Consider the following 14,671-nt stretch of genomic DNA (forward strand, 5'->3'; position numbering starts at 1 on the left):
ATGGTATCTAAGCCGGGCGTGGTGGCACACACTTATAATCCCCGCATTTGGGAGGCTGAAACAGGAGGATCGCACAGGTTTGAAGCCAGCGTCGGTTACTTAGTGAGTCTCTCAGGGACTTAGTGAGACCCTGTTTTCAAATAAAGTATAAAATAGGTCTGAGAGGATAGCCCAAAGGTAGAAAGCCCCTGGGTTCCACCCCCAGTACCACACACACACACACACAAAAAAAAAACCTGTGTCTACAATTTCTGTCGACAACTCCCTATACACATTCTTAGAAAAGGGCCTACAAGGTTAAAAGCTAATGCCTTAGCAACTGCTGCCAAGAGTAAATAAGATTTTTTAATTTCTTCTTGCTTGACTTTATTTTGGAATAAAAACCAAAATTATTTAAAACATACATTACAGAAAGTAATAGTCCAGCATGGTGGCACGTGCTTGCAATCCCAGCATTTGGAAAGCTGAGACAGGAGGATAGCGGTTCATGGACAGCCTCAGCTACTTCATGAGGCCCTTTGCAACTCAGTGAGATCCTGTTTCAAAAAATAAAGAATAGAGCTGGGCGTGGTGGCGCACGCTTGTAATCCCAGCACTTGGGAGGCTGAGAGAGGAGGATTGCACAGGTTCGAAGCCAGCCGCAGCTACTTAGTGAGGCTCTCAGCAACTTAGTGAGACCTTGTTTCCAAATAAAATAGAAAATAGGTCTGGGAGTGTAGCCTGGAGGTAGAAAGCCTCTGGGTTCCATCCCCAGTACTAACAACAACAACAACAACAACAAAAAGCTAAATAAAAAATAGGGCTTGAGGTGTAGTTCAGAGGTAGAACACCCCTGAGTTCCATCCCAAGTACTGAAAAAAAAAAAAAAAAAAAAAGGGCACAAGGCTGTATGAAAATTTTGTGGCATAATATTAATGCATCTATAGGGGGAGGGACCCTATGCACATGGGTCCCAGAACTACTTTATAAATATATAGGTCCCAGACCTATTTATATTTATATTGGACAATAATAAGGAAAACTTAAACAAAAAAAAAAAAAAAAGAAAGAAAAAAAGAAAGAAAGAAAAGGGTTGTATTTTAGGTCACCAGGCCTTCTCCAAGACCAAGTTCTTCAGCCACATTCACATTCAGAGAATTCTGGGTACACTTCCTCTGCCTGAGATCCATGGAATGCTCAGAAAACTTCTTGCCAGCCCCCTGCCCAGCCAGATGAGAGCTATCTCTGATTCCTCAGTAAGACTTTTGTTAAAGGCCACAGGACAGGCAATATTTCTGTAGGCCTCTCTACCAGAGGCCACTTGTTTGTGCACGTCACCAATCCCTTTGGAAAAATGGCAGAACAAATATCCACGAGCTTCCATAAGGAAGGCAGAAGCACACTCACATCTTGGCCGGAATGCCGCCTCCTTTCTCCTGCCACATAGGCAGACTCTTCCTCTGGTGCTGCCCCGAGGCGGTAGCCACCACCTGCAAATGGCTATAAAGGACAAGTTCGTAAACAACTGGTGATGGAGTACTCAGATACAATGATGAACCTTAGGTAGGTGAAAGAAAAAGTACCCTGCATGAGCTTGTGAATTACCAAATGCACATCTTCTGCATATCACACTCAGTGATGGTTTGGTAAATTAACATGAAATTGGTAAATTGGCCAGGATTGGGGTGAGAATGGGAAGGGTGTGTGTGGGTGACCAGCTACAAGGAACAGTTGTTACTAAACTCTATACTTACTTAATCATTGCCAGGTAGGAATCTGAGAACAGAATAATTCTAAAGACTTTGATTTCCCAAAGACAGAAATCTGGATTTTATGAAAAATTGGTAGTGATTAAGTCAATTAAAACAAAACACTTAGTTGGTCAAATTGGATGGGCCAAGACAAACATGTCTGCAGAAAGTGATCCAGACTCAGGTTTCACTTTGATCCCAATAATGGTTTCATGATAAAGGTGTTAACTATACCAATTGTCTACACAGGAAACCAAGTAAGCAAATAAAAGAGAAAAAAGAGAAAAACAAAACAAAACAAAACAATCACTACTGGGGCAAAGAAAGTCTCCCTCCTCTGGGGGACCCAAGTCCTGTATGCTCACTCTTGGTTTACTGGTCTCTCCAGGGCTCTTGGTCATTCGCTCCACAGCTACGGCTCCATGTTCCTTGGCACCTTTAAAGAGATCATCCACCAACTCATTGGGACTTTTCTTCCGGGGAGGGCCAACAATCTGCTGTCCACTTCTCTCAGAGCCCCCAGCATAAAACCTGTGTAGAATATACACTTGTAACACCAAATGCTTTTAGAAAATGAACAGAAGATGCATCAAGTTCTGTGCTGGTGCTACGCACACTGTAGAGAATGACACAATGCCCATCTTTAAGAAACATGGCTAGTTGGGGACACATGTAAGGAGGCAGGCAGGCACAATGTAACGTGAGCAGCCATGAAGTCAAGTTAAGGGGACTCTGGCACAATGCACGGGGGGGAGGATAGCCAAGGCTTCCTAAAAGGCTGTCCTCTGGGCTTTCTTGAGGATGAGTGTATCAGGTGAAGAATCAGGAAGGGCATTCGAAGCATGCAGGACAGCATGTCAGCAGAGAAGAGCACTAGCTAGGAATCATCCATCCAGAGGCCAGCACAGGACTACAGTCCTAGTTGGACACAACTACCTCTAGCAGTTCGGGTTAATGTGGCAGTGGCATAGTTAGTGTAACAGTTCTGGCTCTGCTGCTGTGTGTGCTGGGTAAGCCAGTGCTCTGTTCTTACACAGTCCTTGTCTTTGGAAGGGGAGGGAGAGAAAGCATGCCCTACCTACCTGCTCCTTAAGCCAGGGCCGTGAGGTTCAAATCAGCAGATGTATGCAAAAGAACAAGCAGAGGGATGCACACACATGAGGTGGTGTGACAGCACCAAGTGTCCCCAGAGACTCACCTTGTCATTTTAGGGACATACACTGGGAGCCCTGAGGAGATGGGACTAGAAAAGGACAGAGAAACTCTAATCTCAAATATCAGTCCCAAAACATCCACGTTGGGCTTTGTAATGGGCTAAGGCTGGTTTGGGATTAAGTTAGTAATTTTTTTTTTTAACTTGGGTCTGAAAACTAGTCACATACTGCCCCATCACTCTTATTCACAGCTAAGCCAATAGCATGTCCTCCAAGTGAGAACTGAGAACCTGTGACAATTAGTCTCAACCCTCTCATGCCTGGCATTCATTAGGGAATGGGTGGACCTTAGATGAGTGGTAGTGCCACTGCAGGTCTGAAGAAGTGCCGAGGAAGGGGCCGAGGAAGCTAAGGGGCATGAAATGACCAGCCGGCTGGACAGAAGGTGAGGGAGCTATTTAGGAGCAAGGCACTCACACTTCTTTTTTCTTATTTTTTTGGTGGTACTGGGGTAGTGGGTCTCACTAAGTTGCAAAGGGCCTCACTAAGTTAGCTGAGGGTGTCTGTGAACTGTGATCCTCCTGTCTTAGCCTTAAGTGGTGGGATTACAAGTGTGCACCACCATGCCCAGCTCTCACTCACATTCTTGATGTCACTACTTTTCCCTCAATTTCAAAGACCTGGAATTGACATATATCCCTAAACTTTGAGTGTATTTAAAAGGAAGGTCTGGCCAGGCGTGGTGGCGCACGCTTGTAATTCTAGCATTCCGGAGGCTAAAACAGGAGGATTGTAGTTCAAGGACTGCCCTAGCTACTTAGTGAGGCCCTTTGCAACTCAGTGAGACCCTGTTTCAAAATAAAAAATAAAAAATAGGGCTGGGGGTATAGCTCAGAGGTAGAATGCCCCTGAGTTCCATCCCTGGTACTGCAAAAACTAACTAACTAACTAACTAAAAGGTCTGATGTAGTATGAAGGCAATATGGATTAAAAAAAAAAAAACACAAGTAATTTCTTAACCCAATTCCCAAAGAATGACCATTGTAAGGAAATTTCCATATGATTATTATATAATGTTCTTGAAGAATGTCTGATAGACAGAGGTAGACCCATGGAGAACCAAAACCCATGAAATAAGGCTGTTGCCAGTTTATTCTTGTTTAATACAGGTAGACAACTGTTCTGCTTGATGGACTGTAAAGTCTTTATTAAAGTTCTCTAAGCCTTCTATTTCCATTTTTACAAATTATTCTAAGAAAATGATCTGAAATATGGCCAAAGATAATACACAAAGATGCTCACAGAACTGAGAGGCTCACTAGTAAACGTTGGAAACCCATATAATGATTATTGTAGTCATTGAAAATACTTACAAAGAAGTGTGTGTGTGTGTGTGTGTGTGTGTGTGTGTGTGTGTGTGTTACCGACAACAGAACCCAGTATCTATCTGGGGTATTCTACCTCTGAGCCACATACCCAATCCTATTTTATTCTTTTCTGTGTGTGTGGTTCTGAGGGTGGAACCCAGGGGCTTTTCTACCTCTGGGCTATACTCCCAGACCTATTTTATAATTTATTTGGAAACAGGGTCTCACTAAGTCACTGAGAGTCTCACTCAGTAGCTGAGGCTGGCCTCGAACCTGTGCGACCCTTCTGTCTCAGCCTCCCAAGCACTGGGATTACAAGTGTGTGCCACCACGCCCGGCCTATTTTATTCTTTTTTTTCAAGTTGTGAAACAGGATTTCATTAAGTTGCTGAGGCTGGTCTGGAAACTTGTGATCCTCCTGTCTCAGCTTCCCCAGTACTGGGATTACAAGCATGCACAATCACACCTGGCTTTTATGAAGAATTTTTCTTTTTTTGGCAGTACTGGGGTTGGAACCCAGGGGCAGTCTACCTCCAAACTACACTCTCAGCCCTACTTTTTATTCTTTATTTGAAACAGGGCCTCACTGAGTTGCAAAGGGCCTCACTAAGTATTTGAGGTTGTCCATGAGTCACAATCCCTCTGTCTCAGCCTCCCAAATGCTGGGATTACAAGTATGCGCCACCATGCCTGGCTTTTTTATGAAGTTTTTTTTTTTTTTTGCGGTACTGGGGATGGAACCCAGGGACATTCTACCTCCAAGCTACACCCCCAGCCCTATTTTTTGAAACAGGGTCTCAGTGAATTGCAAAGGGCCTCACTAAGTAGCTGAGGCTGTCTTTGAACCATGATCCTCCTGTCTCAACCTCTCAAATATTAGGATTACAAGCCAGGCGTGGTGGCACACGCTTATAATCCCAGCGCTTAGAAGGCTGAGACAGGAGGATCGCATAGGTTCAAAGCCAGCCTCAGCTACTTAGTGAGGCTCTCAGTAACTTAGTGAGACCCTGTTTCCAAATAAAGTATAAAACAGGTATGGGAGTATAACCCAGAGGTAGAAAAGCCCCTGGGTTCCAATCTCAGTACCACAAAAAAAAAAAAAAAAAAGGATTACAAGTGTACCACACCCGGCTTTTTATGAAGAATTTTAACATATGAATTAGTGTTCAGGACCTAGCATTAATCCAAGAACAGCACATTATCTGACTTTCACCATGTAAAATATACACAAAATATATTATAGAATAAAAATGAATGAATGAGATTATACCAAAATATTTATAGTTACCAAAGGGTAAATTAATGTTATACTTTTTCATTACACTGGTATGAATTTTATTTTATTTTTTGTGGAACTGCAGACTGAACCCAGGGGCATCTACCTTTGAGCTACAGTCCCAGCCCTATTTTTTATTCTTTATTTTAAAACAGGGTCTCACTAAATTACTAAGTTGCAGAGGGCCTCACATGTTGCTGAGGCTGGCCGAAAACCTGCGATTCTTCTGTCTCAGCCTTCCAAGTACTGGGATTACAAGTGTGCACAACCATGTCTGGCACTGTCTGTATGTTCAACAATGGATGCTACTAAATGTTAAAACAGTGTGTTTGTGTTCACTGGGAGAACGTATAAATTATAAGTCTATTAAACTATTATTTAATATATTGCTTTATCCTATATAAAGGAAAGGCTGGAAAAAATACACTAAAAGTGTCAATACCTAGTTATATCTAGGTATAGTATTATAAATGACTTTGCCCTACGTGATTTATGCATCATTCTGACCATCCTGTGGGCTGTGCCCCCAATCAAAGACTTACCTCTGGCCCTCTTCCTCTTCCTCTTCTTCATCTTGGTCATGAATGAGGTCTCTGAAGGATGTTACTCTATTATCACTGGAAACACAGAAAGAAGCAACATGATTTCAGGGAGAATTTTTCTTCAAAGCCACACAGGATTAAAAATAAGTTAGAAAAGGCTACTGTGGAGCTGGGCGTGGTGGCACACACTTGCAATTCCTGTACTTTGGGAGGCTGAGACAGGAGAATCGCAGATTCTCCACCAGCCTCAGCAACTTAGTGAGGCCCTCTGCAACTTAGTTGAGATCTGGGTTCAAAATAAAAAATAAAACAGGGATAAGCTACTGAGAGGGGAAAATGGAATATAACTTAAGCTGTCCTGGAGAAATAGAATAGGATCTTTGCTACTATGAAATATTACTACTGGACAACTGCTTTTATCACTTAGTTTTTTCTTTTCTTTTTTTTTTAGTACTGGGGGTGGAACCTAGGGGCATTCTACCTATACCCTAGCCCTATTTATTATTATTTTTTTGTGGTATTAGGGATGGAACCCAGGGGCTTTTTCTACCTCTGTGCTATACTCCCAGACCTATTTTTATATCTTATTTGGAAACAGGGTCTCACTAAGCTGCTGAGAGCCTCACTAAGTAGCTCAGGCTGGTTTCGAACCTGTGTGATCCTCCTGTCTCAGCCTCCCAAGTGCTGGGATTACAAGTGTACACCACCACGCCTGGCTTTTATTCTTTATTTTGAAATAGGGTCTGAGTTGCAAAGGGCCTCACTAAATAGCTGAGGCTGTCTGCGAAGCCACAATCCTCCTGTCTCAGCCTCCTAAGTGCTGGGATTACAAGGGTGCACCACCACACCTGGCTTCACTTAGTTTTAAATATTGAGGAAATGCTAGGCCCTGAACTGGATGCTGGGTCTATAAAGATAATTAAATACAGTTCTTACAAGCTAGGGGGAGGATTGTGAGTGTCTACAAGAAGAGGCAGTACGTTGTTGTGGGTGAGAGCTGAAATGCTGGGAACAAAACAGCCCTGCCCTTAAATCACTGTTTTATTAGCTGTGTGATCATGGGAAGAAACCTAGCTCTGGTGTCATACGTAAAACAGGGAGCTTAATAGTACTCACTGAGGACTAAAAAGATTTGTATGGCCGAGTGTGGTGGTGTACTCTTGTAATCCTAGCATTCGGAGGCTGAGACCAGGGGATCACGGTTCACGGACAGTCTCAGCTACTTAGTGAGGCCCTCTGCAACTTAGTGAGACCTTGTTTCAAAATAAAGAATTAAAAAAAAAAAAAAAACAGGCAAGGGGTGTAGCTTGGAAGCCGAATGCCCCTGGGTTCCATCCCCGGAATCCCCCCAAAATAAAAAAATAAATAAAATGATTTGTAGGTAAAGGCTTAACTCAGAACCCGGCACCTACTAAATGACGAGTTTACACTTCCTCTCATTGCAGTGGTTAAACTTCTTATTTCCTATACCCCTTTGAGAATCTGATCAAGTCTACGGAGTCTCTTGCCAGAAAAGATACTGGCTGACACATATAGAAACTTGTGCCTAAACTTCAAGTAATCTATAGACCCTCTCAGAGCCACCCCACAGACTCCTCCTAGGGATGCACAGGCTCTACATTAAACACCCCTGCTCTAGAGTCAAAGCTAAGACTGCGTGACAGCATGACAGGCCGATGGGAAGATGATGGATGGAAATGGACAGAGGTCCAAAGCAGGCCCAAGAGTACCTCGACAGCCCAGCTGAAGGGAGAAGCAGGCCCTCTCAGAATTTTCTCTGGGGTGTTACCATAAGCTTGGCTTCTCCTAAGAATGTAGTCAGCATTATCCTCCCAGAAAAGGACAATGATGTAACAAACTGTGCCCTCCCCCACCCTCTGTTAGTTTCACCAAGTCAGAGGCCTAACCAGGAATGAGAAAGGCTTAAGCCTGAATGTGTATCTAGCCTTTTATTCCCTTCAGGCTTAATGTTAAACTCTATTTTCTTGATTTAAAGTGATCTTACCTTTATGCCTATTTTTAATATATGTACTTGTTCTTGAATGAGATAAGGTACAAAAATGAGGAAGAGGAGAATGGACACTAAAAGTGATAACAATTAAATGATGCTATCAGTGGATAATACATATTGTGCTCTAAGTGCTATTGAAGAATTCCTTTAATCTGACACATGGCAGGCCCTACTATCATGTCCATTAGACAGGAGAGGAAAACTGAGGAACTGAGATAAGTAACCTGCCTGAGATCACAGAGCTCTGAAGTGGTCAAGCAGTTAGGTTCCTGGGCCTCTACCGTGATAAGACTTTGAAACTACAAAAGAAGAGGAGCAAGCATCTGATGGCATTAGAGGTTAAAATTCTACTCTCCCCATCGGTACTTCTGACATGCACATCCCACCAGTAACCTGAGGTGGTTATCAAAGACTCAGATCCCAGGAACGAGCTGCCTCTACCAGTAGCTGCAAGAAGAACCTTACCCTAATAACCATGTCCAGGTAGGAATGTCCCTTTGTGACCACCAGCACCTTACAATTTAGCACCTGCAAAAAGCTGAGACTGCATTTCTATTACCTTTTTTTTTTTTTTTTTTTGGTGTTGGTACTGGGGTTCCTAGAAACCCTTCTACCTCTGGGCTACACTCCCAGACACCTATTTTTTTTTATTTTTATTTGGAAACAAGGTCTCTTAAGCCAGCACGGTTGGCTTCAAACCTGTGTGATCCTCCTGTCTCCGCCTCCCAAGCTTGGGGATTACAAGTGTGCGCCACCACGCCCGGCTCCTATTACCTTTTTTCTCGGGAGATGGAAGGCTGGGAAAGACATGAAGGAAAAACAATGAGATCTGGTGCTAGTGTTTCTTCTTCCAAGGGAGGAAATATAGCTTAATAGTTACATGCCCTCAGAAGGGTATTTACTACTGCATGGCCCAATAAAATCTTTTCTATATTCTGAGGTCGAATTCAAATTCAGGTAAAATTTTCTGGCTAAAACATACCAGAAAGTACAAGTAAACAGGCCAAAGCAGAGGGAGCATCACTAGCACTGTCTTACTCTGTAGACTACAGGATGATCTACTATGGAAGCCAGCAGGACAAGAAAGGTGATACAAACTGCATCCCAAAGGTCAAAACTGTTTGACTTCCCTAAATTAACCTGGAAAAGGACTGGTTGTGCAGGTTAATTTTAAGATTTATTTGATTGTTTTACAGTACCAGGAATTGAACCCAGGGGCTTGTGCATACTAGGCAAACATTTGACCCCTGAGTTACACCCCTAGCCCTTTTCAAAATTTGAGATAATGTCTCACAAAGTTGCCTAAATTGGCCTCCAACTTGCAATCCTCTTGCTTCAGTCTACTGAATACTCGGGAATATAGACATGCACAGCTATGCCCAGATCTCTGTAAGATTTACTATTGTAATTGGGCGTCCTAAAATACAAAAGCAGCATTCCTAAAGTCATCTGGCCTAAAAGTTTATATCTATAGCACCCTTGAAAGGAAGTCCTTTGGCTTCTACTTAAAAATTTCCAGAGATGAAGCAATCCTCATGTTTTATGAATAAAAGGCCCTCACAAAGGTTCTGTGGTTTCCCCCAAACTAAACCATAACCACAGCTGGGCGTGGTGGCTCACACTTGAAATCCCAGCATTTGGGAGGCTGAGACCAGAGGATTGCAGTTTGCAGACAGCCTCAGCTACTTAGTGAGGCCCTCTGCAACTTAGTGAGACCCTGTTTCAAAATAAAGAATAAAAAATAGGGTAGGCAGTGTAGCTCAGAAGTAGAATGCCCCTGGATTCCATCTCCAGACCCACAAAATAAATAAATAAATAAATTAATTAAAAAGATAAACCACAACCACACTCAGTAAGTCACACTCAGTAAATCTTAATGCAGGAAAGAACTATGGATGGCTTGCAGGGAGTTTCTACCCACCACTTGGTCTAACTTTCACTCGAACCCCTGGGGCACACACACTCACAAGCACAAATCCTCTGTCAAGTCAGAAAATAGCTTCTCATCACTACTGAAAATAATCATGTAACAATAAGTAAAGTTGGCCCTTACCTGGGGGCTGTGCCTCTGGATACTGAACTGGGGGTGGCCTGTGAAATGGTCACAATGTCTTCATCCCCTCCGTCCTCATAAAAGCTTGCTAGTGCAATCTGTAACAGAGAGGTAGTACTATGGGACCCTTAAACAGTCCCTCACCTAATATATAGCTCCTCTGAGCACAAAATAACAAACACGTTAAAACATGGCCCACATATACAAGATGGTTTGTACCTGGAACCATAGAAAATTAAGACCAAAAGATAACAAACCAGTTATTAATCATCATATCACCTGAATCAAATTCCACTGAGGAAAGGCAAGAAGCAAAATTAGAGTAGAAGACACTCTTCATTCTTATTTTATAAAGTAAAAGCATATGTACCAGATGTGGTGGTACACACTTGTAATCTCAATACTTGGGAGGCTGAAAGAGGAGGACCACAGGTTTGAGGCCAGCCTCAGCAACTTAGCAAGACCCTGTTTTCAAGTAAGAAATAAGGGCGGGCGTGGTGGTGCGCACTTGTAATCCCAGCATTCAGGAGGCTGAGAACAGAGGATCACGGGGATCGTGGTTCGTGGACACCTTTAGTTACTTAGTGAGGCCCTCCACAACTTGGTGAGACCCTGTTTCAAAATAAAGAATAAAAACTAGGGCAGGGGATATAGCTTGGAGGTCACATGCCCCTGGGTTCCATCCACAGACCCGGAAAAAAATAAATAAAATTAAATAGGGCTGGGAGTAAAGCTAAGAGGTAGAAATGTCCCTGGGTTTAACCTCCAGCATCACAAAAGACAAAACAAAACCAAACAAAAAACACCCAAAAGCACCGGGCATGGTGGTGCATGACTAATCCCCCCACCCCCACTTGGGAGGTGGAGAGGGGGATTAAAAAAAAAACAAAACATATATTTATTGAGCATTCATTTATGTTCCAGGTTGTTCTAAGAATTCTATATGTACTAATTTATTTAAATCTTCATACAAGCCGGGCGTGGTGGTGCACGCTTGTAATCCCAGCATTTGGGAGGCTGAGACCGGAGGACAGCCTCAGCTACTTAGTGAGGCCCTCTGCAACTCAGTGAGACCCAGTTTCAAAATAAAGAATAAAAAATAGGGCAGGGGGTGTAGCTCGGAGGTCGAATGCTCCTGGGTTCCAGTCCCAGACCCGCAAAATAAATAAATAAATAAATAAATCCTCATACAATTCCATAAAATTAGTACTATTATTTCTCATTTTATTTTTGCCCTATTTTATATTCTTTATTTTGAAACAGTCTGAGTTGTAAAGGGCCTCACTAAATAGCTGAGGCTGTCCTTGAACCATGATCTCAGCCTCCTACTAGGATTACCTACTAAGATTACAAGCAAGTGCCCAGCTTTATTGTCTCATTTAATAGTTTATACAGAAATACTGAGAAGAAAACTGCTTAAGGTTGCACCATTGATAAGGAGTGAAGCCATGACTGATCTCAGGCCCTCACTTTTTTTTTTTTTTGGTGGTACTGGGGTTCCTGGAAGCCCTTCTACCTCCAGGCTACACTCCCAGACCTATTTTACATTTTTATTTGGAGACAGGGTTTCTTAAGCCAGGGCAGCTTAAGAAACCCTCCTGTCTCTGCCTCCCAAACATGGGGATTACAAGCATACGCCACCACACTCACTTTTTAAGTTCTGGGGTTTTTTTTTTTTTTGGTTTTTTTTTTTTTGCGGTACTGGGGATGGAACCCAAAGGCATTCTACCTCCAAGCAACACCCACAGCGCTATTTTTTATTCTTTATTTTGAAACAGGGTCTCACTGAGTTGCAAAGGGCCTCACTAAGTAGCTGAGACTGGCTTTGAACCTGTGCAATCCTCCTGTCTCAGCCTCCCAAATGCTGAGATTACAAGTGTGCACCACCACGCCTGGCTACTCTTTACATTCTTATGGTCAGAGGCCAGGAACCAGGGACCAATTTGGTTGCTACATTTCCTTTCTTTCTGATAATTGTTTCTTAATCTGTGACATGGGGCACCTGTCCACCAACCCTGCATAATGGATAAGATGATCCATTAAGATTTATGCAAGCCAGGCATGGTGGCGCATGCCGGACATGGTGGCGCATCTTTGTAATCCCAGGACTTGGAAGGAGTGCAGGTTGAGAGAGGAGTGCAGGTTCGCAGCCAGCCTCAGCTACTTAGTGAGGTCCTCTACAACTTAGTGAGACCCTGTTTCGAAATAAAATATAAAAAATAGGGCTAGAGTATAGCTCAGAGGTAGAATGCCCCTGGGTTCCATTCCCCGTACTGCAGAAAAAAGAAAAAGAAAAGAAAAAAAAAGATTTACGCACAGCTGTGTGTTAGCTCTACACATAAAGAAGGACTATAGGAGTTATGTTGGCCATTTGTGATTGTCTGTCTCTGTCTCTGTCATTAGCTTAATGGATAGGCATTTACTAATGGCATACTATGCACAAAGAAATAAGATGACACACGTTTTGTACTTAGATGACCAGCTATTTAGGAGGTCATCTAAGCTGTCATAGGACACGCCAGCCTGCTGCGAGGCAGTGTGCTTTCTTGCTAATGTCAGCATTGAACTGACATGCAGAAAGCAGAAAGCCCACATTCAAGGCCTGGCTCTGCTGGGCAACTTACACATGCATGAGCCTCACTTTCTCCATCTATAGTGTAAGGAGAATGGGGCACTGACCCTCGACCATAACACTATGCATTTCAGAGTGCTTTTCTATCCTGACCTTCTGCTCAGCACACGTTCTTTACACCTTGCCTGTGTGGGCAGTGACACCCTATCTAACTCTTGTTTGGGAAGCAATTTGAAAGACTATGAGCAGACCCATTTCAAACACCAACCTCACTATTTACTAGCTGTGAGACCGTAGGCACATTTCTTGCTCTCTAGGCTTTAAATTTCTCATTCATAGAACAGGGCTAGTCTATCTGTCTCTGTCTGGCAGAAATGAGTTCTATCTCTTCCATTTGATAGCTAGTGAGGCCTTGGGCAAGTTACTTGGCTTCTTTTTTTTTTTTATTTTTTGGTGGTACTGGGGTTCCTGGAAGCCCTTCTATCCCCGGGCTACACTCCCACGGGCTACACTCCCAGACCTATTTTTCAACTGTTTTATGTGGAAACAGGGTCTCTTAAGCCAGCGAGGCTGGCTCCAAACCAGCGCGATCCTCCTGTCTCCGCCTCCCAAGCGCGGGGATTACAAGCGTGCGCCACCACGCCCGGCTGTTACTTGGCTTCTTTAAACCTCAGCTGCAACATACTCAGGTAACATGACATCAGGCATGTAATGCAGTAAGAACAGTGCCTGGCGTGTAGTAACTACTCGATAAATGTTATTCATAATCATCTAAGACGTAGTACGTGCCAGTGAACGAGACTGTAAATTCCCGTTTAAACCGAAAAAAGGCTCCAACTTTGAGCTACCGCCCCAGAGGCAGTTTCTCCCAGCAGTTAGGTAAGAGGGGGCGTGGGTCACCTCCCGGGGCCGGGTTCCTCCCCCCACCGCGGCCGCGCTGGAGATTAGAAACTGACAGATCACATCCTCCGGAGCGAAGACTAGAAACTGACAAAGCACTCCCTTCCGAGCGCAGCTTCCCCTGGCCCTTCATTATCTTTCGGACCCGCCAGGCCACCAGCCAGCGGCGGCGCGGCAGCCACGCCCCCGGGCGACCCCTGTCCTTGCGGGCTGCAGCAGTGCCGGAACTCTCGCCGACGCGGCGAGGACGAGGCAACAGGGGAAACTGAGGCCCAGCAGGGCAGTCTGGGGCGTCCCGCGTTCCTCCGGTCCCCAGCCGAGCCGGCGACGCGTGGCAGGCGGCCCCGGGACCATGAGGCCTGGGTCGCTCCGGCGGGGCAGGGATGACTGTGCGCTTCGGCCGCCTCGGGCTCCAGCGGCAGGCGCCCGCGCCCGCAGCCCCGGCCCGCCCGAGGCTGTCCGCCTCGCGGCGCTACCTGCAAGTCCCAGCCCGCAGACTCCAGGAAGAAGCGGGCCCGGTCCTCCTCGGCGCCGGTCACCGCCACGAACTCTCTCAAGGCGTCCTGTCGTTCCGCCGCCATCTTCGCCCCGTGCACTTCCCAAACCGCTCCGGCCGCCGCGGCACAGCCCAGCCCGGCTGCGGCGTTCCGCCCGCCAGTCGACCCGGCCCAGCCGCTGGGCGCCCGCCCGCCCGCAGGCCCCGCCCCACGCGGTGCCACACGCAAAGGCCTCCGTGCGGGAAACCCGCCGCGCCCTCTGGCGGCCACGGCGCGCATCGCAGCCTAACAACGGAAGCAGGAGGAGGCGGAGGAGGAGGCAAGGCAGGTCTTCCACCTGCCTGGTCGGAGGAAAGACCCCGAAAGAGTCAGATTCACCATGATTCATAGACTCTCTTCACCGACCATTTCATTAAGTTATTCATTATTTGTTCAAACATTTCCTGAGGGATATCCGTGGTTTGATGCTTCCAAGTTAGGGAACAAAACAAAGTGCCTACCCCTTCCGGCTTATACTCTAAGGGATCCCACACTCTGTAGGCCTTGAACCTGACACCCCTCTGCTCACA

At 45.0% G+C, this 14,671-nt stretch overlaps 1 protein-coding gene across 2 annotated transcripts in view; it reads right to left on the reverse strand.

The window, feature by feature from the left end:
* The window catches only part of NSFL1C (NSFL1 cofactor), a gene marked incomplete at both ends in the record, with an annotated part of 30,254 nt that extends 16,039 nt beyond the window's left edge, over nt 1-14,215 (reverse strand). Inside the window, 5 exons of one of the 2 annotated variants that reach the window (XM_080716315.1) lie at nt 1,387-1,479; nt 2,096-2,261; nt 6,070-6,144; nt 10,134-10,231; nt 14,082-14,215. In XM_080716315.1, coding sequence (XP_080572441.1) covers nt 1,387-1,479; nt 2,096-2,261; nt 6,070-6,144; nt 10,134-10,231; nt 14,082-14,186 — 537 coding nt within the window. The remainder of the gene's footprint in view (nt 1-1,386; nt 1,480-2,095; nt 2,262-6,069; nt 6,145-10,133; nt 10,232-14,081) is intronic. The other variant, XM_080716314.1, reaches the window with a different exon arrangement.
* Between the last annotated feature and the right edge of the window lie 456 nt (nt 14,216-14,671).

The sequence above is a fragment of the Muscardinus avellanarius genome (assembly GCF_963383645.1).
Source record: "Muscardinus avellanarius genome assembly, chromosome: 19".
NCBI classification, from domain to species: Eukaryota; Metazoa; Chordata; class Mammalia; order Rodentia; family Gliridae; genus Muscardinus; species Muscardinus avellanarius.